The sequence below is a fragment of the Moschus berezovskii genome, chromosome 16 (assembly GCF_049115385.1).
Source record: "Moschus berezovskii isolate FMDL1 chromosome 16, NW_MosBer_1.0, whole genome shotgun sequence".
Lineage (NCBI taxonomy): Eukaryota > Metazoa > Chordata > Mammalia > Artiodactyla > Moschidae > Moschus > Moschus berezovskii.
In genome coordinates, this window is record NC_142475.1 from 35,915,775 (window position 1) to 35,940,024 (window position 24,250).

The following is a 24,250-nucleotide window of genomic DNA, read 5'->3' on the forward strand; positions in this document are numbered from 1 at the left end:
CCCAAATCACATTTAAGATAAAGAAACAGAAAGATGCTTTTTCCAAGGATGTGTAGAGAGAGAGATTTTTTAATTTGAAAAGCAATATGAATTTCACAGTCAAGATGGTAGATTACGTTATGCTATACAATCCCCTCTCAGACTCTAGAAATGTAAAGATACCAGAAAATATATTTTTAAATTTATATATTTCCATACTTGGAATCAAGGAAGAGATATCTTTAGGTGCCAAGAGTCCACAGCAAAGAGCAATGATGAAGCTCAAGACGCCTCCTGGAGATCTGGAATAGGGGTTGGTTTCAAAGCCCCGCCTGGCCAGACCTGGAATGGCAGAGCCCACAGGCATGACAGGGAGATGGAAGCAGGCTCCTGTGTGAAGCTGCAGATGAGACAGCACATCTGGGGGGACTTTATTTGCATAATCACTAGCAAAGACAACATCAGATTGAGACATAATTAAACACCTGGTCAAAGCTGCTACCTCCCAAACAGTTCAGGAGGAGACAAACACAAAAGCACCTCATCAGTGCTTGCTTCAACAGCACACGGACTACAAAAGCACCTCAACACTCGGAATATTTCCCAAGACAACTCTCCTCCTCGGCAAATCATTCAGCAAGAATTCGGACCCACGGGAGGAAAGACAACACCCTCAAAGGCAGAACACCAACTCAACAAATAGAAGAGTCACAGCTGAGCTGCTTAAGTTAATGGGCAACCTGAAAAGAGCTTTAAATAAATATGCTTAAAAGAGTTCAGTTCATTTCAGTTGCTCAGTCATGTACGACTCTTTGTGACACTATGAACTGCAGCACACCAGGCTCCATCACCAACTCCCGGGGTTTACTCAAACTCATGTCCATCGAGTCAGTGATGCCATCCAACTATTTCATCCTCTGTCATCCCCTTCTCTTCCTGCCTTCAATCTTTCCCAGTCTTTTCAAATGAATCAGTTCTTCATGTCAGGTGGCCAAAGTATTGGAGTTTCTTTATTTGTGTGTGTGTATTTTAATAAAATGTGTGTTTATTTATTTATTTTCGGCTTGCATCTCATTGTTTATTTTATTTATTTATTTTTTTGGATCTGCATTTTATTTATTTATTTATTTTTATTTTACAATATTATATTGGTTGGTTTTGCCATACTTTGACATGAATTCGCCCCAGGTGTACATGAGTTCCCCCTCCTGAACCCTCCTCTCACCTCCCTCCTCCCTTTATCCTCCCTCTGGGTCATCCCCGCACACCAGCCCCGAGTATCCTGTAACATGCATTTGACCCTAAGCTGCTGATTCGTTTCACATATGACAACATACATGTTTCAATGTCATTCTCTCAAATCATCCCACCCTCACCCTCTCCCACAAAGTCCCAAAGACTGTTCGATACAACTGTGTCTCTTTTGCTCTCTCGTATACAGGGTTATATTTCCATCTTTCTAAATTCCATATATATGTGTTAGTATACTGTATTGGTGCATTTCTTTCTGTCTTACTTCACTCTGTATAATAGGCTCCAGCTTCATCCACCTCATTAGAACTGATTCAAATGCATTCTTTTTAATGGCTGAGTAATACTCCATTGTGTATATGTACCAAAGCTTTCTTATCCATTCGTCTGCAGATGGACATCTAGGTTGCTTCCATGTCCTGGCTATTATAAACAGTGCTGCGATGAACATTGGAGTACATGTGTCTCTTTCAATTCTGGTTTCTTCGGTGTGTATGCCCAGAAGTGCGATTGCTGGATCATATGGCAGTTCTATTTCCAGTTTTTTGAGGAATCTCCACACTGTTCTCCATAGTGGCTGTACTAGTTTGAGTTTCAACTTCAGCATTCAGCATCAGTCCTTCCAATGAATATTCAGGACTGATTTCCTTTATGCTTAAAAACAGTACATATATTAAAAAGAAACTCCAAGGAGTGCAGAAGAAGAAAATTTTCACCATAATCTCAGCTCTAGATATAAACTATCTCCTGAGAAATCTGTATGCAGGTCAAGAAGCAACCGTTAGAACCAAACATGTAACAAGGAACTGGTTCAAAATTGGGAAAGGGGTACGTCAAAGCTGTATATCGTCACCTGGTTTATTTAACTTAAATGCAGAATACATCACGTGAAATGCCACGGTGGATGAACCACAAGCTGGAATCAAGATTGCCAGGAGAAATATTAATAACCTCAGATATGCAGATGACACCACCCTAATGGCAGAAAGTGAAGAGGAACTAAAGAGCCTCTTGATGAAGGTAAAAAGAGGAGAGTGAAAAAGCTGGCTTAAAACCCAACACTCAAAAAACTAATATGGCATCTGGTACCATCAGCATATAGCAAATAGATGGGGAAACAATGGAAACAGTGACAGACTTTATTTCCTTGAGCTCCAAAATCACTGCAGATGGTGACTGCAGCCACTAAATTAAAAGACGTTTGCTCCTTGGAAGAAAAGCTATGACAAATCTAGACAGCATATTAAACATAGAGACATTACTTTGCCAACAAAGGTCTGTATAATCAAAGCTATGATTTTTCCAGCAGTCATATACGGATGTGAGAGTTGGACCATAAAGAAGGCTGAGTGCTGAAGAACTGATGTTTTTGAATTGTGGTGCTGGAGAAGACTCTAAAGAGTCCCTTGGACAGCAAGGAGATCAAACCAGTCAATCCTAAAGCAAATCAACCCTGAATATTCATTGGATAGACTGATGCTAAAGGTGAAGCTCCAACACTTTGGTCACCTGATACTAAGAGCCAACTCACTGGAAAAGATCCTGATCCTGGGAACGACTGAGGGCAGGAGAAGGGGACAACAGAGGACGAGATGGTTGGATGGCATCAACAACTTAATGGGCGTCCGTTTGAGCACACTCAGGGAGATAGGGAAAGGCAGGGAAGCCTGGTGTACCATAGTCCATGGAGTCTCATGGAGTCATAAACAACTATCAGCCATAAAAAGGAACACATTTGAGTCAGTTCTAATGAGGTGGATGAAGACTCTTGAGAGTCCCTTGAACTGCAAGGAGATCCAACCAGTCCATTCAAAAGGAGATCAATCCTGGGTGTTCATTGGAAGGACTGATGCTAAAGCTGAAACTCCAATACTTTGGCCACCTCATGCGACGAGTTGACTCACTGGAGAAGAGTCTGATGCTGGGAGGGATTGGGGGCAGGAGGAGACGGGGACGGCAGAGAATGAGATGGCTGGATGCATCACCGACTCAATGGACATGAGTTTGAGTGAACTCGGGAGTTGGTGATGGACAGGGAGGCCTGGCGAGCTGTGAATCATGGGGTCACAAAGAGTCGGACACGACTGAGTGACTGAACTGAACTAACTGAACTTGAGTCAGTTCTAATGAGGTGGATGAACCTATAGTCTATTATACAGAGTGAAGTTAAAAAGAGAAAAACAAATATTGTATATTAACACATACATATGGAATCTAGAAAAATGGTACTGATGAACCTATGTGCAGGGCAGCAACGGAGATTCAAACAGAGAACAGACTTGCAGACAGAGTAGGGGAAGTAGAGGGTGGGACAAATTGAGAGAATAGTACAGAAACATATATATTACCATACGTAAAATGGCCAGTGGGAATTTGCTACATGACACAGGGAGCTCAAACCCAGTGCCCTGTGAAAACCTAGAGGGATGGGATTGGGTAGGAGGTGGGAGGTTCAAGAGGAAGGGGACATACGTATACCTATGGCTGAGTCATGTTGACGTATGGCAGAAAACAATACAATGCTATAAAATAATTATAAATAAAAATAAATTAATTTTAAAATATCAATAAAATAAAAATTTTTTAAATAAGTTAAAAACCATTTAAAAATAAATAAATTACAAACAATTATGGAATGAAGTCTTTCAGACTCGGTGATGCCTTTTTACGGGGAAAAGATATTTATAGGAAAATGGGAACATGTTACACACTGTGCAGGAACCTGCCCTTCTTCCTCTCCCCCTACTGTAACAGTAGCACATGCATTTTCCTGCATAAACACTGCTATAGATTGAAAATTCGTGTTCCCCTAGAACTCACAACCTAACCTCCAATATGATAGTATTAGGAGGCAGCATCTTTGGGAGGATGGAGCCCTCACAAATGGGATTAGTGCCCCCATGAGAGAGATTCCAGAGAGATCCTTGGTCCCTTTCCACCATGTGAGGACACAGTGGGATGATGGATGTCTATGACCTGCATAACAAGGCTCTTATCAGACACTCCAGCTGGTGGTACCTTGACCTTGAAATTCCCAGCCTTCAGAATTATGAGAAACAAATTTCTATTGTTTATAAACCATCCAGTTTCTTTAATTTTTATTGGAGTATCGTCTCTGGTCACTCAGATGGTAAACAATCTGCTTGCATTGTGGGAGACTTGGATTCAATCCTGGGTCAGGAAGATCCCTTGGAGAAGGGAATGGCTACCCACTCCAGGATTTTTGCTTGGAGAGTTCATGGACAGAGGAGCCTGGTGGGGTTGCAAAGAGTTGGACATGACTGAGTGACTATGTCATTGTTGTTTAATAATGCTTTGTTAGTTTCTGCTGTACAGCAAAGTTAATCAGTTATATGTATACATATATCCTCTCTTTTTTAGATTTCCTTCCCATTTAGGTCACTGCAAGCAACTGAGTAGCGTTCCCTGTACTATACAGTAAGTTCTCATTAGTTACCTATTTTATACATAGTATCAATAGTGCATATATGTCGATCCCAATCTCCCAATTCATCCCCTGGTCTTCCCCTCTATGTCTGTCTCTATTTCTGCCTTGCAAACAAAGCCTCTATAGCATTTTTCTAGATTCCACATATATGTGTTAATATACAATAATTGTTTTCCTCTTTCTTACTGACTTCACTCTATATGACGGTCTCTAGGAAAAGGTGTATGTCAAGGTTGTATATTGTCACCTTGCTTATTTAACTTATATGCAGAGTACATCATGAGGAACGCTGGGCTGGAAGAAGCACAAGCTGGAATCAAGATTGCTGGGAGAAATATCAATAACCTCAGATATGCAGATGACACTACCCTTATGGCAGAAAGTGAAGAGGAACTCAAAAGCCTCTTGATGAAAGTGAAAGAGGAGAGTGAAAAGGTTGGCTTGAAGCTCAACATTCAGAAAACAAAGATCATGGCATCTGGTCCCATCACTTCATGGGAAATAGATGGAAAAACAGTGGAAACAGTGTCAGACTTTGTTTTTTTGGGCTCCAAAATCACTGCAGATGCTGATTGCAGCCATGAAATTAAAAGACGCTTGCTCCTTGGAAGGAAAGTTATGACCAACCTTGATAGTATATTAAAAAGCAGAGACATTACTTTGCCAACCAAGGTCCGTCTAGTCAAGGCAATGGTTTTTCCCGTGGTCATGTATGGATGTGAGAGTTGGATTGTGAATAAAGCTGATCGCCGAAGAATTGATGCTTTTGAACTGTGGTGTTGGAGAAGACTCTTGAGAGTCCCTTATACTGCAAGGAGATCCAACAAGTCCATTCTAAAGGAGATCAATCCTGGATGTTCATTGGAGGGACTGATGCTAAAGCTGAAACTCCAATACTCTGGCCACCTCATGCGATGAGTTGACTCACTGGAAAAGACTCTGATGCTGGGAAAGGTTGGGGGCGGGAGGAGAAGGGGACGACGGAGAATGAGATGGCTGGATGGCATCACCGACTCTGTGGACATGAGTTTGAGTGTACTCCGGGAGTTGGTGATGGACAGGGAGGCCTGGCGTGCTGTGATTCATGGGGTCGCGGAGAGTCGGACACGACTGAGTGACTGAACTGAACTGAACTGAGGTCCATCCACATCTCTACAAATGATTCCACTTCGTTTCTTTATACAGCTGAATAATATTATAAGCCACCCAGTTTAAGGTGTTTTATAGCACTATGAACAAACTAAGATAAATACACATAGGTCTCTGTCACCCTTATAAAGATAGAATTCTGTTCAATTCCATGAATACACAAACTCTTTGGCCAAAGTTTTATGAATGAACATTATTTTCATATTATAGACCGCTAGAGTGATATCTCCTGCAGCCATCTTTGCACATATGGGTGAATATTTCCTTAGGACAAGTTCCTAGAAGAGGGCATTACTCGCTCAAAACTTACACTCATTGAAAATTTTGATAACTCTATCAGACTGTCCTCCAGAAAATCTGTACTGCTTTGCATTTCTGAGTGGCTTTACATGATGCATTTGTAGCTAGAGGTTTTTTAAGGTAAGTTTAGAGTAGGTCAAGTTACCAGAGATTTAATTATTTACCTAAGGAAAAAGGATGACTCACAACTCCGATAACCCTTGGAGTGCAACATAAAGGCACATCTCACTGTGTCCATACATGCACAGAACATGTTCACATTGTTGGTGGTACAGAATCTCTGGGGTATGTGACACTGCAGGTCTGCAGTAGTCCTTATTTTTATTTTTGCCCCTGCTCCCCAGCAACCATCACTGTCATCAAGTCCTTCATGAAAAAACAAATACTTTGTAACAAGAGCTCCTAGTCTGTTCATTCCTAAACATGTCAATGTGAAGACATTCAGAATTCCCTTTCAACTCGGTTTGGGGGTTTCACTGTAGACAACCTGGAAAAACTCAGACGAATCTGGTTTGCAACTAGAGTCTAAACCTGAGGAAAGGTTCATTATAGATGACTGCATTCTCAGTGAAGCAGGTTTTCAGCATAGCAAATGTAAAGTGAACTAGAGGCGAAAAGGTACTGACATGGAAACTAGTTTTACTACCACATCACACATTCCAGATAATTCAGAAGTTATCAAATCCTATCAGGTTTGAATTCAACTTCTTATATCACCAAATCTGCTTTGTAAATAAAACAGAATCTGGAAAAGTTGAATTAATTAAACTAAAGTTGAATTAAAATCAGGCAATTGTCAATTAATTTGTTTTCTTCCACTGTAATGTTTAATATTTTATGCATCTCTGAAAAGATCCTACTCAAATAAACCATTTATCTTCCTAGTTAAAGAAGACCTTTAAGACATTTTTTTCTCACTCTTTCAAGATGGAACCAACCACTGCTGACCAGATTTAGATGTCAAAATAGGGCTTACTTATTCCCAGCTCCTCTCACATAACAATAACCAACCAATTTTCTATGAGGTGTAATTTTTCTCAGCTAAAATGTGCAAAATATCTGCAATATCTCCCTTGCTAATTGTTCCCACTCCCTACAACACAGATACACAGACACTCTTTTGTCATCAGTTTTTAATTATCCGCACTAAAGAAGAGAAGCAGCCATGGTAATTATCCAAAAGTACAGACAAGGTAGAAAAATTCACATCTGATTTTGGAAGGCTTTTTTTGTTTTTTTGTTTTTTTTTTACAGGAGTGGGAGGGAGTTATTGTATGACAGCCAAGCGACCTTTCCACTTGAGGCTTTTCTTGGGGGACTGCAACATCTGCTTTCCAAGGCATGCATATATTCATCCCCTCGACAAACATTTGAAAGGAAATCTCTTTGAAGGAAATACCATAGGAAGATGAGTTCTCTCAATTTTCAAGGGGCAAACTAACATAGACCCCCAACAGAAGCATCTTCACTGGTTTCAGACAAAAATCCATACAGTGCCAGTTCCATGATGGAAAACCTTTGAAAGAGGTTGCTCTTACTAAATAATCATGTATCCTTTAAACTCCCAGTTTACCAATGTGTGTCTTGTACCTACATCTATACTAAAGACTGAAAGACTGAAGAATACTGCAACAAAATAGGGCAATTATATCTTTAACCAAGGTCCTGCTTACTATTGTCTACCTGATAGAATTGTTACAGGAACCTAATAAGCTAGTATGTCAAAGTCCTTCCAACAGTACCTGGAATACATGTATATATTTCATAAAATATCACTTGTTACTGTGACGGTCAGCAAAAGCCCCTCATACTCATGCAGCCAACTGAGGCTTTTACGAAATACTTGCACATACACAGTATTATTTCATCTGTTTAACCTGATGGAGATGATAGTGTTTCTGGTACTCATTCTATAGGTGAAGAATCTGAGGCTTGGAAAGTCCCATGACTTGTCCAATATTATCAAATGATCATTTGAGCCTGGGAAACAAATCACTAAGTCCAGGCATTCATCCCTATAGCTCATCCTATACCATCCTCAGAGCCTCATGCTCTAAGACTGACCATAAATGTGCTTTGATTTCACTCTAAAGGGGATGAAGTCACTATTTTCATTCCTTATTACTTGCAATTGAGCAGCAGTGTTTTTTGAATCACCAACAATAATTAATGAAAGTACTGTCAGTTCTTCCCTGGGGCTGGACCACAAAATACAGAAGCTGCAGCTTCAGAATCTCTTTAACTTATTGGAGTATTACCTACCTTAGTTGTCTCAGCTTCTGTCTGCAGTCGCTTGGGGGTTCCTTTTTGGTCAAGCACCTTCTGGAAAGTTTTATTTTTAATGGATTGAGACTCAACACTTTCACCTTCAATTTGTAGTTTAATACCTTCACCATGGGCAGGGTGATCAATACCCCGTGGATTCAAACCGCAGTGGAGAGCTAGGAAAGAGGAAAGAAATCTAACTCAGAAAACAGATCCTATAAAGAAGGTGTCCATGAAAGACAATACTTCATTTGGTCTATGTGGGAAGAAACAAGACATTTCCAAGTTGAGGGGTGGAATAATCTATAGGAAATAATCTGGGGAAGAGAGACCACGGTATGGTGGCAAATCCTGAGCTTGGAAGTCAGAAAGACTGTAGCACAAATGCAGGAAGCATCAGTTTCAAGAAGTTCGACCTTGAGCAACTGACTAATCCCCACATTACAGATGATAATACCAAATCAGGCAACTTAGGCACTGCCTCCCACACATGCAGTTATTTCAACCTGTGCAGTTTAGTTTGTATCTATGCTTCCATCTGGAACACTGTTCGTTCACTCCTTCCAGCTTCTGAATCTTCTCTATTCTTCGAGCATCCACTCAATATTCAACAAATATTTATTGAGCAAATAGTAAGAAGTCAAGCAGGTATTTTGTTCCCAGCTCTCACTTCTCCTTTAACAAGTCCCATCCCTTTCCATCATTTCTGATACAATCAATCTGCCCATGACTCTCAGATCTTACATCCAGCCCAGAGAGACCTCTTTTTTTCCCGACAGGTGTGTGCTTGCTTTTTAATTTATTCTAATTGGAGGATAACTACTTTACAATATAGTCATGGTTTTGCCATCCATCAACATGAATTGGCAACAGGTATACACATGTCCCCCTCATCCTGTACCCCCCTCCCACTACCCTCCCCACCGTATCCCTCTGGGTTGTCCCAGAGCACGAGCTTTGAGTGCCCTGCTTCATGCGTCAAACTTGCACTGGTTATCTCTTTTACCTATAAAAGGAAGGTGAGCATGATGCATGTGCTGGGAACTGAACCCGCGTCTCCCACGTGGGAGGTGAGAATTCTACCACCGAACCAGCAATGGCCCTGTCGCATACAGCCCAGAAAGACCTCTCTTACAAGCTTCAGACATAAGACTGTCACTCAATATCCCAATGTCAGTATATCAGAGATCTCACATTTAACATGTTCACAGTGAACCTTGATTTTTCTACCCCCAAATATTCACCTTCTCCAGTCACTACAGAGAAGCTAAAGAGTCCTTCTTGATACCACTCTCCCTGTAAGTCAGTACATCACTTTCATCTTCTACCAGGGCCAGTAAGTGCGGCACTCAAAATGTTGCTCCCATCCACCTACCTCACTCCATCTCCACTGCCATCACTCTGGTCCACGCCACCCACCTGTCTCACCTAGACTGAGAACCCCAACTGCTCCTCCTCGCTGGATATCCACAATCTCATTAAAAAATGTATAGGTTAGTTCACAAGAGTCTTCTGTTACAAAACAAAGACTCACTGGCTTAGAGAACAAACTTATGGTTACATGGGTGGTGAGGGATAGTTAGAGAGTTTGGGGTTGACATGTATACACTGCTTTATTTAAAAAAATTAAAGATCTACGATATAAAAAATGTAGAGGGGATAAGAGAATGAGATAGATGATATTGGCCATGCATTGATAATTCTTGGAGCTAACTGATAGATTCATGGGGATTTATTTCAGTACTCCTTCCACTTTTGCGTATATAAAAAAGTTAAAAAAAAAAAAACTCACAAACTTTCTAATGGCTTCACTGTATGCCCAGAGCATTCAAAAATCTTTAATGTGGGCAATAAGGCTATGACATTATCTGTTTCATTCTCCCTCTCCAATTTCCTCACCCACTACAGTATCTATCCCTTGTCCACTCCACCTGTACCACCCACTTCCTTGTCTCTTCCTTGAACACTCCATGCCTTTTGGACGTTGCATATAATGTTTCTTTGTCCGAACTGTTCTTCCCCATTCTTCAGCTAACTGTTACTCATCAGTCAGGTTTTGGCTTAAATACCAACTCTTCAGACACGCCTTTCCTTAATCCCCTCCCTCATTCTCCCCATCCTCCCTGCCCCACCCCACATTAGAGCATATGCCTGGAATGACAAGTATTCAACAAACATTGTACGAATCTTAAAAAAACTCATTGTACAATGGTCCATATGCATGTGACCTCATTTATACCACTTTATAATTTTATTTCTTGGTTTGGCCGTGCTGGGTCTTCATTGCTGCACAGGCTTTCCTCTAGTTGTGGTGAGTGGGGGCTACTCTCCAGTTGCGGTGCATGGGCTTCTCATTGCAGCGGCTTCTCTTATTGCGGAACATGGGCTCTAGGGCATGTGGGCTTCAGCTGTTCCACACACGTGCTCAGTAGTTGCCACTCCTGGGCTCTAGAGCACAGGCTCAATAGCTATGGCTCAAGGGCTTAGTTGCTCTGCGGCATGTGGGATCTTCCAGGATCAGGGATTGAACCTGTGTCTCCTGCATTGGCAGGTGGCTTCTTTACCACTGAGCCACCAGGGAAGCCCTATTTATACCATTTTATATAAAAAATTATCTGAAATTCTCTTCTAGTCTTTTAAGTTTCCTAAAACAAGGACCAGCCTATTTCACGGTGCATCGTAGGCACTCATGTAGTAGTTCATGCCTCTTCCCTCGGGTTTTGTGATGGATCTCAAATAATCTTCATGAAAACCCTGATACATAATTATATTCATTTCACAGACAAGGGAAATGAGGCTCAAAGGGTTATAGTCGTAAAAAGTCATACAGTGTCTGCTGAAGGTCACAAAGATCATGTATCATTTAGGTTGCAGGTGATTTCAAGTTTCAGATGAACAAACCCAAAATAGATTAAGCAGTGAAGAAAATCATTAACTTTCAGGAGAGGAAGCCCAGTAATGGGAAAAGTTCTGGGTTAGCTGATTTCCCAGTTCAATAGGGCCATCAAAGACTCTTTTTTCACTTCTCCATTCTACCATCCATAACATCACCTTAAGCCTGGGTCCCCACATGGCACTACAGCTACAAGCTTCTAGTTCACATCTAGCAATAGAGACAGCTTGGTTTACCACAGTTTTCCTCCCTCAATCCTCCTCCAAACTTGGATTTTTCTCATTGGTCCAAAGTGAATCACACACACCCAATAGTGAACTAAAACACTGGTAGTGGAGGTGGGATTACCCTTAAACCAGCTAAGGTCAAGTCCCCAAAACACATCGCTGTTCCTCAACAAGCAGGGGCGGAGTGGATGCTGGAGAACCAAGCACAACACCCAATTCAGGCAGTGGAATAAAAAGAATGCAATCTATAAGAGCATGAGGCTAATTACTGTTAATAACAATCAGCTCCCCCATCTCCAAAGATCAGCCTACTTACAATGAGCTTTTCAATTAAATATACTAAAACTGTGATTATTAAAAAGAGGTGAGCTTGTGTAGGGAGATGGGGGATTTAGACATTAATGAGAAAAGAAAAAAAAAGTGTATCTTCATTCATACTCCAGCGTGATTCCCAGCTGTTTCCTGCCTTGAAAGTCACATCCTGAGGATTATCACTGAGCTGCTGGGAGCTTCCAGTAGCTCCTGTCCTCCTCTGCCATCACCTCCCCACTCAGACTCTCATACTTCCCTCACTCTTGCTCATGTTGGTCCCTCCTCCTAGAAAGAGGTTCTGCTCCACCCAAATCCTACTTCCTTCTTTGGGGTGTGAACTCCTACTCAGCCCATATGTCTGTTCCAACGTCTTCACAAAGTCTTCTGTGAGCTCTGGCATCCCGGGCTTCATCTCCTCCCTGTCTGGGGGTGTCTGTCTAATTGATCTGTCTCATTGCTGACAACTGCCAGCTCCATCTTCACTGCCCAGTCCAGAATCTGGCACAAAACAGGCACCAGAGAAACATCTGTTCAGCTGCTGAATGAACCAGCAATCTTCTATCTTTACACAAACACGCCTTACATCAAAATGCCTCTCTTCTCTGCTAGTAAATACTGAGTGTACAGAATGTAAGATCTCTATAGACATGACGTGGGATATGGCATTTTGACTTTTTACACATGTTGCCTTCTTCATACACAGTTTTAATCCTTCATAACTGTTCCCTCCTCACTTACAAATCCAGTAGCCGATTTATGTTTCTGTGTTTGGGCATATTTATTTAAAACTGTTCCTGATAGCCTTCGTTTTCTTTTCCCTGAAATTTCATGTCCCTAATATTTACAAATCAAGCCACTTTCAAATGGCCTCTTATATGCCGTGACCTCCATCTCTTTTTTCATCATGTAAAAGGTGCCCCCCTTTGCTTTCTCTTTTCTGTCCTCATTACGACCCTTTCTTGTTTTCACTAAAGTTATTTACTCAGATTAATGGGCTCAGTAGCTCACAGGTCAGCTTTGAGACCTTACTGTTTCCCAGATCTCCCTAATCTCAGTCTTGTGGCTTGTGGATTTTTAGTTATTGTATTGATACTGCAGGCTGCTTGCAGTCTTTACCTGAAGTGCTGCCACTGAGGCTTTAATGTTAAAGTTGCTAACAGTGAACGCTTAAAATGAGTTAAGACCAGATTTTTACAGATGCTGCTCTTTTAAAAAGCTAGAGAAGGGACTTCTCTGGCAGTCCAGTGGTTAAGGTTTTGCCTTCCAATGCAGGGGCTGTGGGTTTGATCCCACATGCCTTGAGGCCAAAAACCCAAAACATAAAACAGAAGCAATATTGTAACAAATTCAATAAAGACTAAAAATGGTCCACACCCAAAACAGAAAAAATCTTTAAAAAGCTAGAGAAAATTCTTCATGCAAATACCCATGTTTTAGCACTGTTTTGAGATGCCAATTTGAAGGCATCATCTCTTTTTCACATGCAGAAATACACTCCTTCAGAAATGGAAACCCTTGTATGTGGCTGGTGGTAACGTAAAATGGGACAGTTTGTGTGGAACACTGTATGATGATTCTTCAAAAAAAAAATTAAAATACAAAATACTATTTGATCCAGCAATCCCAAAGTAGGGATTTGAACAGGTATTTGTCTATCTGTGTTTATAGCAGCATTATTCATAATAGCCAAAAGGTGGAAAGAACCCAGGTGACCATTGATGAATGAATGGACAAACATAATGTGATATATATGTGCCACAGAATATTATTCAGTCTTAAAAAGGAATGAAACTCTGATACATGCTACAACAAGGGTGAACCTTGAAGACATTGTGTGAAGTGAAAGAAGCCAGTCACAAAAGGACAAGTATTGTGTGATTCCATTTCATTCAGAGAGACAAAGTGGAACAGTGGTTACCAGAGGCTGGAGGAGAGGGGAATGGGATTCATTACTTAGTATGAAATTTCAGTTTGGGTTGATGAGAAAGTTCTGGAGATAGACAGTGGTGATGGTTGCACAATAATATAAACATATCCAATGCCACTGATTCATACACTCAAAAATGGATAACCCTGTATGAATGAAATGAAAGTCACTCAGTCGTGTCTGACTCTCTGCGACTCCATTAATAGTCCATGGAATTCTCCAGGCCAGAATACTGGAGTGGATAGCCTTTCCCTTTTACAGAGGATCTTCCCAACCCAGGGATCGAACCCAGGTCTCCCGCATTGCAGGCAGATTCTTTACCAGCTGAGCCACAAGGGGTATACGAGACAGCAAAAGAGACACAGATGTATAGAACAGTCTTTGGGACTCTGTGGGAGAGGGTGAGGGTGGGATGATTTGGAAGAATGGCATTGAAACATGTATGTTGTCATATGTGAAACGAATCACCAGTTCAGGGTCGATGCATGTTACAGGATGCTCGGGGCTGGTGTGTGGGGATGACCCAGAGGGAGGATAAAGGGAGGAGGGAGCTGGGAGGGGGGTTCAGGAGGGGGAACTCATGTATACCCAGGACGGATTCATGTCAATGTATGGCAAAACCAACCAATATAATATTGTAAAATAATTAGCCTCCAATTAAAAAATAGTTTAAAAAAATGGTTATGGTAACCAATTCTGTTATATTCTACAATAAAATTTTAAAACCAAAATGCACTACCTCTACTTTCACCTCCCTACTGCCTCCCAAAGCAGAAAGTTCCAAAAATATTTTTAGTCTTCTTTCAATCATCTCATTGTGATTTTCAGGTACGTTTCTTTTTTTTTCAAAAATAAACACGATAGCTCAATGATATCCAATTTCTTTCAAATGTTCCTGAAAGGGGCACGGTCTCCAGAAAGGACCCCAGCCTGACTAGCAGAAGACATGCTTCACTTGCTGGAAGTGAGCCTGGGCCATCCTGATCCTGACCTCTAAGGGATCCCATTCCGATGGGACTTCGGTCACAGTAACAAACTCTGCCTAAGTGCCAGGCTTCATTTCATCTCGAAATGATTCAAGAGGAGCCGAGGGACATGCTGGCCTCACGACACTCATTTGTAAGAACAAGTGGATCTATTTGCCAAGGAGTCACACAGCTGCCCAGTCCTTTTAATCCCCACCCACGCCACATTCTCCCTTGTCTCCTAACAACCCATTCAAGTTGAATGGTCCTTTATTTCCAGCCTCACTGAGAAGAGAGATGCTGTGCAAACACCGTCAATGGTGCTGCTCTGGCTTTTGCACCTATGTTTATACCAACTCAAACATACTGTTTGGAACTCTTAAGATGTCTTATGCTTCTCTGCTTTGCCAGCATTGATCTTTTCCCATAATATACTCTTCCTTTTCCTTATTTGCATGGAAATAGTAAATGCTCTTTCTTCTTTTCCCTGTGAAGCCTTAATTGACTTTGCATCCATTAATATCTTTCTAAGCAATGTTGACAATACATCTTTTTCTTATTAGATCTTGTGTGAGTATACACCATGCATTCCAAGTGTTTATTAACATGTCTGCTTACCCTATAACTAGAAGCCCCATGAAGCAAGGGACTTCTTATTGAGTTTTACAAACCCAGTGCCCAGCCACCTGACTACTGTACAGTTACCCTAAATCAATGCTTGCAGAATCAGCCAAGGTATGATGGAAAAGATACTGATCCAATCCTACTGACTGTCATTCCCTTCTGTTGAGCAGTTTACATTTTTATTTTTCAAAGGAAGATTGGGATTGACGTGTATACACTACCATGTGTAAAACAGCTAGCTATGGGAAACTGCTATATACCACAGGAAGCTCAGCTCGGTGCTCTGTGATGATCGAGATGGGCGGGGTGGGGGGTGAGAGGTCCAAGAGGGAGGGGATATAGGTGTACCTATAGCTCATTCACTTCACTGTATAGTAGAACACTGTAAAGCAACTATAATCCCATTAAAAAAAAAAAAACTTTAAAAACAAAAAACAACAAAAAGAGCAAATAAAAGTTCTTTCCAACATAACTGGATAATTCAAGCTACGGTAAATCACAGAACCCTAGAGCTCCCCAAACTGCTGTTTTACTTGACTGCTTTCGGCAGAATAGAAACTGCATTATTCATCTGCATACCTGCAAACTAAGCAGTTGACATGTTTGGCACCTCATAAATGTTGCTAAATGAACACATGACCTTACGACACAAATATTAATATACTCCAGTCCTCAGCATTAGCTATTAAAATTGAGATAGACTGTTTACAATTTCATCTCTATTTCTTGCTATTAGCTAGAGGTAAAGTTCTTAGAGGACATGGCCCTTGTTTCATACCTCTCATATATAATAAACACATACCAGACACTCTCCAAGCACCTGTTTAATTATGGGAAGTGCCTTGTGCATTATATTTTGGATTCAAATTCAGCAGAACTCTACTCTCTAGAAGTCACCCAGGGATCACAAAAGGCTGTTGGCTCTCTGAAGCAGACAATTCCAGTTGGCTAAACATTCCCAGTGCTCTCCTCCTTGGCCACCTCCCACAACATGGCTTAAAGTCAAAACTCAATTTCCCAGCCTCCCTTGCAGCTACAAGTGGATGTTGACAGATTCCTACCTATCAGACCTAAGCAGGCATTTGATAGGTAAAGAGATAGTCCTGGAACTGACAAAAGAGAACAGATGTGGATACCATCCTTCTTTCCCTTCCTCTTCTTGAATGCTGATGTGTTCTCTAGAGCTGCTACAGAGCTTCTGTGACAACAGGGCTCCAAACATAAGTGAAAGTCAAGAGGCTAGTGGCCACATTGGCTCTGACACCATAGGGCTACTCAACTATTTTCATAATTACCTCCCTCCGGACATAGTGCTCTGACAGAGAAATAATCCCTTCTTGTTAAGTCACTCTGAATCAAGTATCCTTTAACTATCAGATGATCCATTCCAAACTGACACATGTTTCCATTTTAACTAGTTACATATGGTTGCTTAGCTCTTCCTTAAGGAGAAAAAAAAAAGAACACTGAAATCCCAGCAAAATATTCCAGTTTGGATTGCATAACTCCCATTGACTTAGAAAGCTACATAAATATAATAATACCTTAGCAAGGAAGGTGTACATTAAGAATAGACTGTTCATGTTGTTATGAAGAAAATTATCATCAGAGGTAGATCAATCCAGGTCTTCCACTGTGGAGATCTGAGGCAAAACTCTTACTCAAATGTGGGATTCTGGTATCCACAATATTCATAAGAACTTCTGTATGAATGAATGTGTTCATGGGTGTCAGGTCACTAACGTTTTAACATGAGAATATAGCGATGTACCAGAAATGTCTCAGGAACATAAGTTTGGGTTAAGCTAGTGGATACGGCGGAGAAGGCAATGGCAAGTCACTCCAGTACTCTTGCCTAGAAAATCCCATGGATGGAGGAGCCTGGTAGGCTGCAGTCCGTGGGGTCGCTAAGGGTCGGACACGACTGAGTGACTTCACTTTCACACATTGGAGAAGGAAATGGCAACCCACTCCAGTGTTCTTGCCTGCAGAGTCCCAGGGATGGGGGAGCCTGGTGGGCTTCTGTCTATAGGGTCACACAGAGTCGGACACCACTGAAGTGACTTAGCAGCAGCAGCAGCAGTGGATACATAGCACAATGGCTATTTGGGCAAAGGAACCTGTCCAGTGGACATCTCCTAGGGCAGGGGTCAGCAAATTTCAGCCCATGGGCCAAATTCAGTCTGCCACCTGTTTTCATATGCCTTGTGATCCAAGAATAATTTTCACATTTTTCAATGGTTGGGGGAAAAAAAAAAACCTAAAGGAGTATGTCATGACCTGAAAAGAATATATGGAATACAAATGTCAGTGTTCATAAAATTTTACTGAAACACAGCCATTCTTAATTATTTGTATATTATATATGACCACTTTTGTGCTACAATGGCAAAAGTGAATAGTTGTGACAAAGACCATGCATTCATGCATGGACTGTAGCCTGCTAGGTTCCTCTGTCTCTGGGATTTTTCAGGCAAGAATGCTGGGGTGGGCTGTCATTCCCTTCTCCAGGGGATCTTCCTGACCCAGGAATTGAACCTGGGTCTCCTGCATTGCAGGTGGATTTTTTACTGTCTGAGCCACAGGGAAGTCACCAGAGATCATATAGCCTGCAAAGACTAAGACATCTGCCAGCTGGCCCTTTACAAAAATAAGTCTGCTGAGTGAGCCCTGTTCTCGGGTAAAGTAGAACCATGTTCTGGAGACGCCGGGGTCTTTCACTTTATCATCAAAGAGTGCCAAAAACTTATGGATCTTTGGGGAACTCACCTCTGACTTATTCTGCACTGCCCCACTCCCAGGCAATTTAGATAAACTAAATAATGTTTGATTTTATCATTTGGGTCAGACTATGAGGAGACACAATAGGATTTCCAAACCTCTCCTTGGTCAGTTCAATGTGTTTCTGCAAACACACGCCAACTTCACATGTTTTAGATACAGTCTGAAATCCTTTGCTCACTACCAAAAAGAACAAAGTAAAACAAACTTCTATATGGGTAACTCAGAGGCATTAGAAGAGGACATGTCCATTCCTAGCTAGCCTGGAAGGGACCAGTAATAGATGGATTCCTTCCTCTGAACAAGAAGAGGCTGGAGAGGAAGAAGGCACTCTGCAAGGACTGTGAACAGCTGGATGCCCAAAACACACTCTATTGGCCTCAGAAGTCTGCCCTATGGTAGAATGTAGTCGTGACAACTACCTTGTGGCTGCCACAGCTGAACCTGGGTGTCAGTCCCAGCCAGGTGTTCAGGCCATGTGCAGCTGTGTCAGGATGCCATCTCCTCTGAGTCATGTGAAGAACACTCACTTTGACTCGTGTGTCTACAGAGATGACGTCCTCTTTGTAAAACAGATTAAGAGAATCTCATTTCCCCAAGACTACTTAAGTGTGGCAACCACAGCAAGTACTCACCCTTCCTACCCATGATATCTGGACTAAACACAGCAGAAATTCAGATAATGCTTAACTTACACATTTCACCATCAGGAGAGTGGGGGAAGGCTTTGGACAACCTCCAGGGAACATAGACATTAACTCTTATTTCAAGTTGCTGCTGCTGCTAAGTCGCTTCAGTCGTGTCTGACTCTGTGCAACCCCATAGATGGCAGCCCACCAGGCTCCCCCATCCCTGGGATTCTCCAGGCAAGAACACTGGAGTGGGCTGCCATTTCCTTCTCCAATGCATGAAAGTGAAAAGTGAAAGTGAAGTCACTCAACCATGTCCGACTCTTCACGACCTCATGGACTGCAGCCTACTAGGCTCCTCCGCCCATGGGATTTTCCAGGCAAGAGTACTGGAGTGGGTTGCTATTGCCTTCTCTGCTTATTTTATGAGGAGAATACAAAGGCAGACAAGCTCAGAAGTTCTGTGAAGCTTTAGAGGACTCAGGTATCAGACTGATAAAGAAACAGGTGGTCTACAAACATTTTCATTCATGATACTATAAGAAGCAGACTTCATGCCTTGAACCAGTGCCAAACAGCTGTATCTATGAACATGAACTGAACCAAGTTTTCATAAAACAGTATTTTCCTTTACTACATGTAATCTACTATGATTGTTTTTCTCAAAAAATTTTAAAGTAATACCTCTTGGATGCTTGTGAGAAAAGAGAATTCAGTTCAGTTCAGTTCAATTCAGTCGCTCAGTCGTGTCCGACTCTCCGCGACCCCATGAATCACAGCACGCCAGGCCTCCCTGTCCATCACCAATTCCCAGAGCTCACTCAAACTCATGTCCACAGAGTCGGTGATGCCATCCAGCCATCTCACTCTCGGTTGTCCCCTTCTCCTCCCTCCCCCAACCTTTCCCAGCATCAGATAGGCACACTTTTCTCTACTAAGGAAAAACAAAAATCCTGAGCATTATATACAAAGCAAATGTAAGACTGACTTTGAAAGGTGAAGAGAAAGTAGATGATTTAGGGACCTTGGATTTCAAGGAAAGACATAAAGGTGAGTTTCCTAGGCTCAGTCTCATGGGCTTCCCTGCTGGCTCAGATGGTAAAGAATCTGCTGCAATGCAGGAGATCCAGGTTTGATCCCTGGGTTGGGAAGAGCCCCTGGAGAAGGGAATAGCTACCCACTCCAGTATTCCTGTCTGAAGAATTCCATAGACAGAGGAACCTGGTGGCCTACAGTCCATGGGGTCACAAAGAATCAGGCACAACTGAGCAACTAATACTTCCCATCAATGTCCCATAACATAAAATGTCCAAGTTCTGATTGAACAGAAAAATCACACATAACCAAGAAGCAGGAGGACCTCAAATTGAATGAGGAATGATCAATCCATAGATGCCAATACCAAGATGACAGATCTTAGAATTATTTGACAAAAATTTAAAAGTGAGCCATGTTAAAAATCCTTCAGTGAGTAATTAAACCTCCCTCTCACACACACACACTCACACAAACACACACACACCCAGAAAGCTTCAGCCAAGAAAATCTCGGAGAAAAAAAAAAAAAGAAAACAAAGAATAAAAATGGAAATATCACGACTAAATAACATTCAAAATAAAAAGGTCAGTGGACACATTCAAGTGCTGAGTGGAGGAGACAAAGGTTTCATTGGAAAGAGTCAAGGGAACTTGCTTGGCAGCGCACGTGTTCTACATTTTGCTTCAGTTACACAACACAATGTAAGTATCAAAACTCAGTGAACTGAACACTTAAAATATTTGCTTTCTATTGGATATTCATCGGAAGGACTGATGCTGAAGCTGAAGCTCCAATACTTTGGCCACCTGATGCAAAGAGCCAACTCATTAGAAAAGACACTGATGCTGGGAAAGATTGAGGGCAGGAGGAGAAGGAGACGACAGAGGACGAGATGGTTGGATGGCATCATCAACTCGATGAACATGGGTTTGAGCAAACGTCAGGAAATGGTGAAGGACAGGGAAGCCCAGCGTGCCGCAGTCCACGAGGCTGCAAAGAGTTGGACTTGGCTGAGTAACTGAACGACAGCAGCATACTGAATATAAAGTAACCTTTCAAATGTAACAAAATACAAACACAAGATACACTTTCAGTTCAGTTCAGTTCAGTTCAGTCGCTCAGTCGTGTCCGACTCTCCGCGACCCCATGAATCACAGCACGCCAGGCCTCCCTGTCCATCACCAACTCCCGGAGTACACTCAAACTCATGTCCACAGAGTCGGTGATGCCATCCAGCCATCTCATTCTCCGTCGTCCCCTTCTCCTCCCGCCCCCAACCTTTCCCAGCATCAGAGTCTTTTCCAGTGAGTCAACTCGTCTCATGAGGTGGCCAAAGTATTGAAGTTTCAGCTTTAGCATCAGTCCCTCCAATGAACATCCAGGATTGATCTCCTTTAGAATGGACTGGTTGGATCTCCTTGCAGTATAAGGGACTCTCAAGAGTCTTCTCCAACACCACAGTTCAAAAGCATCGATTCTTCGGCGATCAGCTTTCTTCACAGTCCAACTCTCACATCCATACATGACCACGGGAAAAACCATTGCCTTGACTAGACGGACCTTGGTCGGCAAAGTAATGTCTCTGCTTTTTAATATACTATCAAGGTTGGTCATAACTTTCCTTCCAAGGAGCAAGCGTCTTTTAATTTCATGGCTGCAATCAGCATCTGCAGTGATTTTGGAGCCCAAAAAAACAAAGTCTGACACTGTTTCCACTGTTTTTCCATCTATTTCCCATGAAGTGATGGGACCAGATGCCATGATCTTTGTTTTCTGAATGTTGAGCTTCAAGCCAACCTTTTCACTCTCCTCTTTCACTTTCATCAAGAGGCTTTTGAGTTCCTCTTCACTTTCTGCCATAAGGGTAGTGTCATCTGCATATCTGAGGTTATTGATATTTCTCCCAGCAATCTTGATTCCAGCTTGTGCTTCTTCCAGCCCAGCGTTCCTCATGATGTACTCTGCATATAAGTTAAATAAGCAAGGTGACAATATACAACCTTGACGCACTCCTTTTCCTATTTGGAACCAGTCTGTTGTTCCATGACCGGTTACACTTTAAGAATTTACAAATGCTTTGGGGTTTGTTTTGTCTTTCATTTTTATTTTTTCAAAGACTTTTTTATGTGGACTATTTTTCTAAAGTTTTTATTGAATTTGTCACAATATTGCTTCTGTTTTATGGTGTGTTTTTTTGGCCACAAAGCATGTGGGATCTTAGCTGCCCACGGAACTCACATTCCCTACACTGAAAAGCAGTCTTTAACCACTGGACTGCCAGTGAAGTCCCTACAAATGTTTCTGAATCCTGTGTTTTCATTCACATCCCTCCCCTCTATTCAGCTACATGCTGATGCAAGCCCAAGGTCTATACTTACTTACTATATATATTTCATCATAGGCAAGTTTATCACTTCTTTTCCATGAAATGGAGTTACTGATATGGCCTTATCACTCAGCCACACATTGTTACTGTATCGACAACATGAGATAGCACACATGGGACGCCCGACACTTAGCACACAGTCCATGAGCATCCACACTCCAGTTACATCCTTCTGTCGCCCATCAAAGCAGAGGAATACCTGCCATTAACAATTTTAACAACTGTTAAACAAGCAAAATGGTATCATGTAACTTTAAACGACAAACACATGACAGACTTGAAAAGCAGGAGCCCGAAGTGAAAAGGGAAAACTAAAGTGAAATTAAAAAAAAAAAAAGGTGAAGCAAAGCCAGAAGGAAAAAAATGACAGCTTTTCAAATATATAAACAACCTTGGTGAGAGTTGAGGAATGAGGACAGAAATAAAGATAAAAGCAAACTGCTGCACCTTGAACCATAGCTCTAAAGGTGAGCGGATGGCTGTCTGTCAAACCAAACTAATGAACTGAAAGTGTCTGATTGTTTGAAAAGTCTTTACATAGTACAATCTGGTATTTTGAGAAGGGAGGAGGAAGTATAATAATGTAGAATTAACATATGGAGGATGTTGCATTTTCTATCACTAAGGTATTTTTTTGAAGAAGGAGGGAATTAGAAATTAGAAGGAGAGAAAGACTTGACCCACTTAAAGCCACCATGAAAATGGCAAAGGTAAAAATGAAAACAAGAACTCTCTCACATGACGTACAATGCTGTTTCCACCACACCATGATACTATGGGGAATAAGAGGCTTTTCCTTTTCTCTCTACATCTTAATTAACCCTTAGTCAGTAAAACCATGAGCTTTGGAGTCAAATAAACCCGGCCCTACCACTGACTAGGTGGTAGGTTTTGGACAACTTACTTTGCTTTAAGTTGTCTTATCTATAAAATTGGAACAATCATAACTTTTTTACAATGCTTTAGAAGGGTTAGATGATGAAAATGTATTTAAAGTCTTTAGTCAATGCTCGGCATTTTACTAAATGCCCCACAGACGGTAACCGCTGCAATCATTACTTCCTTCATTCTCATTAATATCATCTTTGTGATACTGATTTCTTCTAAAGCAAAGACCAGGACCACAAATACACACAACTCCACCAAAAAGAAAGGGGTGACTGGTTGGTGTGGCTAGGAAGGGAAGAGGACAAAAGGTCAGATAGAGGCTTCAGAGAAGAAAAGCAGCTTTAAAATTCTCTGGCAAGGGTCACCCCACAATGAAGAGAAAAAAGAATATTTCAGGAAGAAACATCAGTTTTCTGTCAAATCACAGAAACATGAAAAAGGCCTGATAGGTTCTGCTTTGACTTGACGAATGTGGGTGTTCTTCTTCCCCAAGGGGGTGGAGCCAGATCAACTTGGCAGACAATTCTGTTTGCTCATTTCCTCTATTCATAGTAACATGCAGGCTAAAGGAACACTCAAGTTTAACAAGTCCCATCCCTCATTTCACCTGATCTTCACAAATGTATACACGCTATCTATAGGCGCATATATGTATGGACTGGTGTACATGTACAAATACACGCAAGTCAAAAATCACATTACCTAAACGATCAAAGAAGAGCTATACCAGTGGAAGAAATGGACAGATTGTAATTTAAAGATTGAGAATCAGCATTTTAAAAACTTGTGATAGGGCTTCCCTGGTGGCTCAGTGTGTAAAGAATCCACCTGCCAACTCAGGAGACACAAGTTCGATCCCTGGTCCGGGAAGATCGCACATGCCACCGAGCAACTAAACCCTTGGGCTACAACTGTTCAGACTGTGCTCTTAGAGCCTTAGAGCCTCAATGACTGAGCTCACGTGCTGAAAAAACTGAAGACCACATGCCCTAGAGCCTGTGTCCTACAATGAGAGAAGCCTCTGCAACGGGAAGACTATGCACAACAGCGAAGAATAGTTACTGCTCTCTGCAACTAGAGAAAAGCCCAGGCAGCAATGAAGACCCAGCACAGCCAGAAACAAACAATATAAAAATATAATTAATTTTAAAAAATGTAAAACTTGTGGTGATCTGAGGACTAAAAGTA

General features: G+C 41.7%; 1 protein-coding gene across 3 annotated transcripts in view; it reads right to left on the reverse strand.

The window, feature by feature from the left end:
- The window catches only part of SAMD12 (sterile alpha motif domain containing 12), a 480,276-nt gene that overhangs the window by 423,391 nt on the left and 32,635 nt on the right, over nt 1-24,250 (reverse strand). For all 3 annotated transcript variants that reach the window (XM_088844767.1, XM_055431826.2, XM_055431828.2), the window contains exon 3: nt 8,390-8,568. In XM_088844767.1, the coding sequence (XP_088700893.1) occupies nt 8,390-8,568 (179 nt within the window). The remainder of the gene's footprint in view (nt 1-8,389; nt 8,569-24,250) is intronic.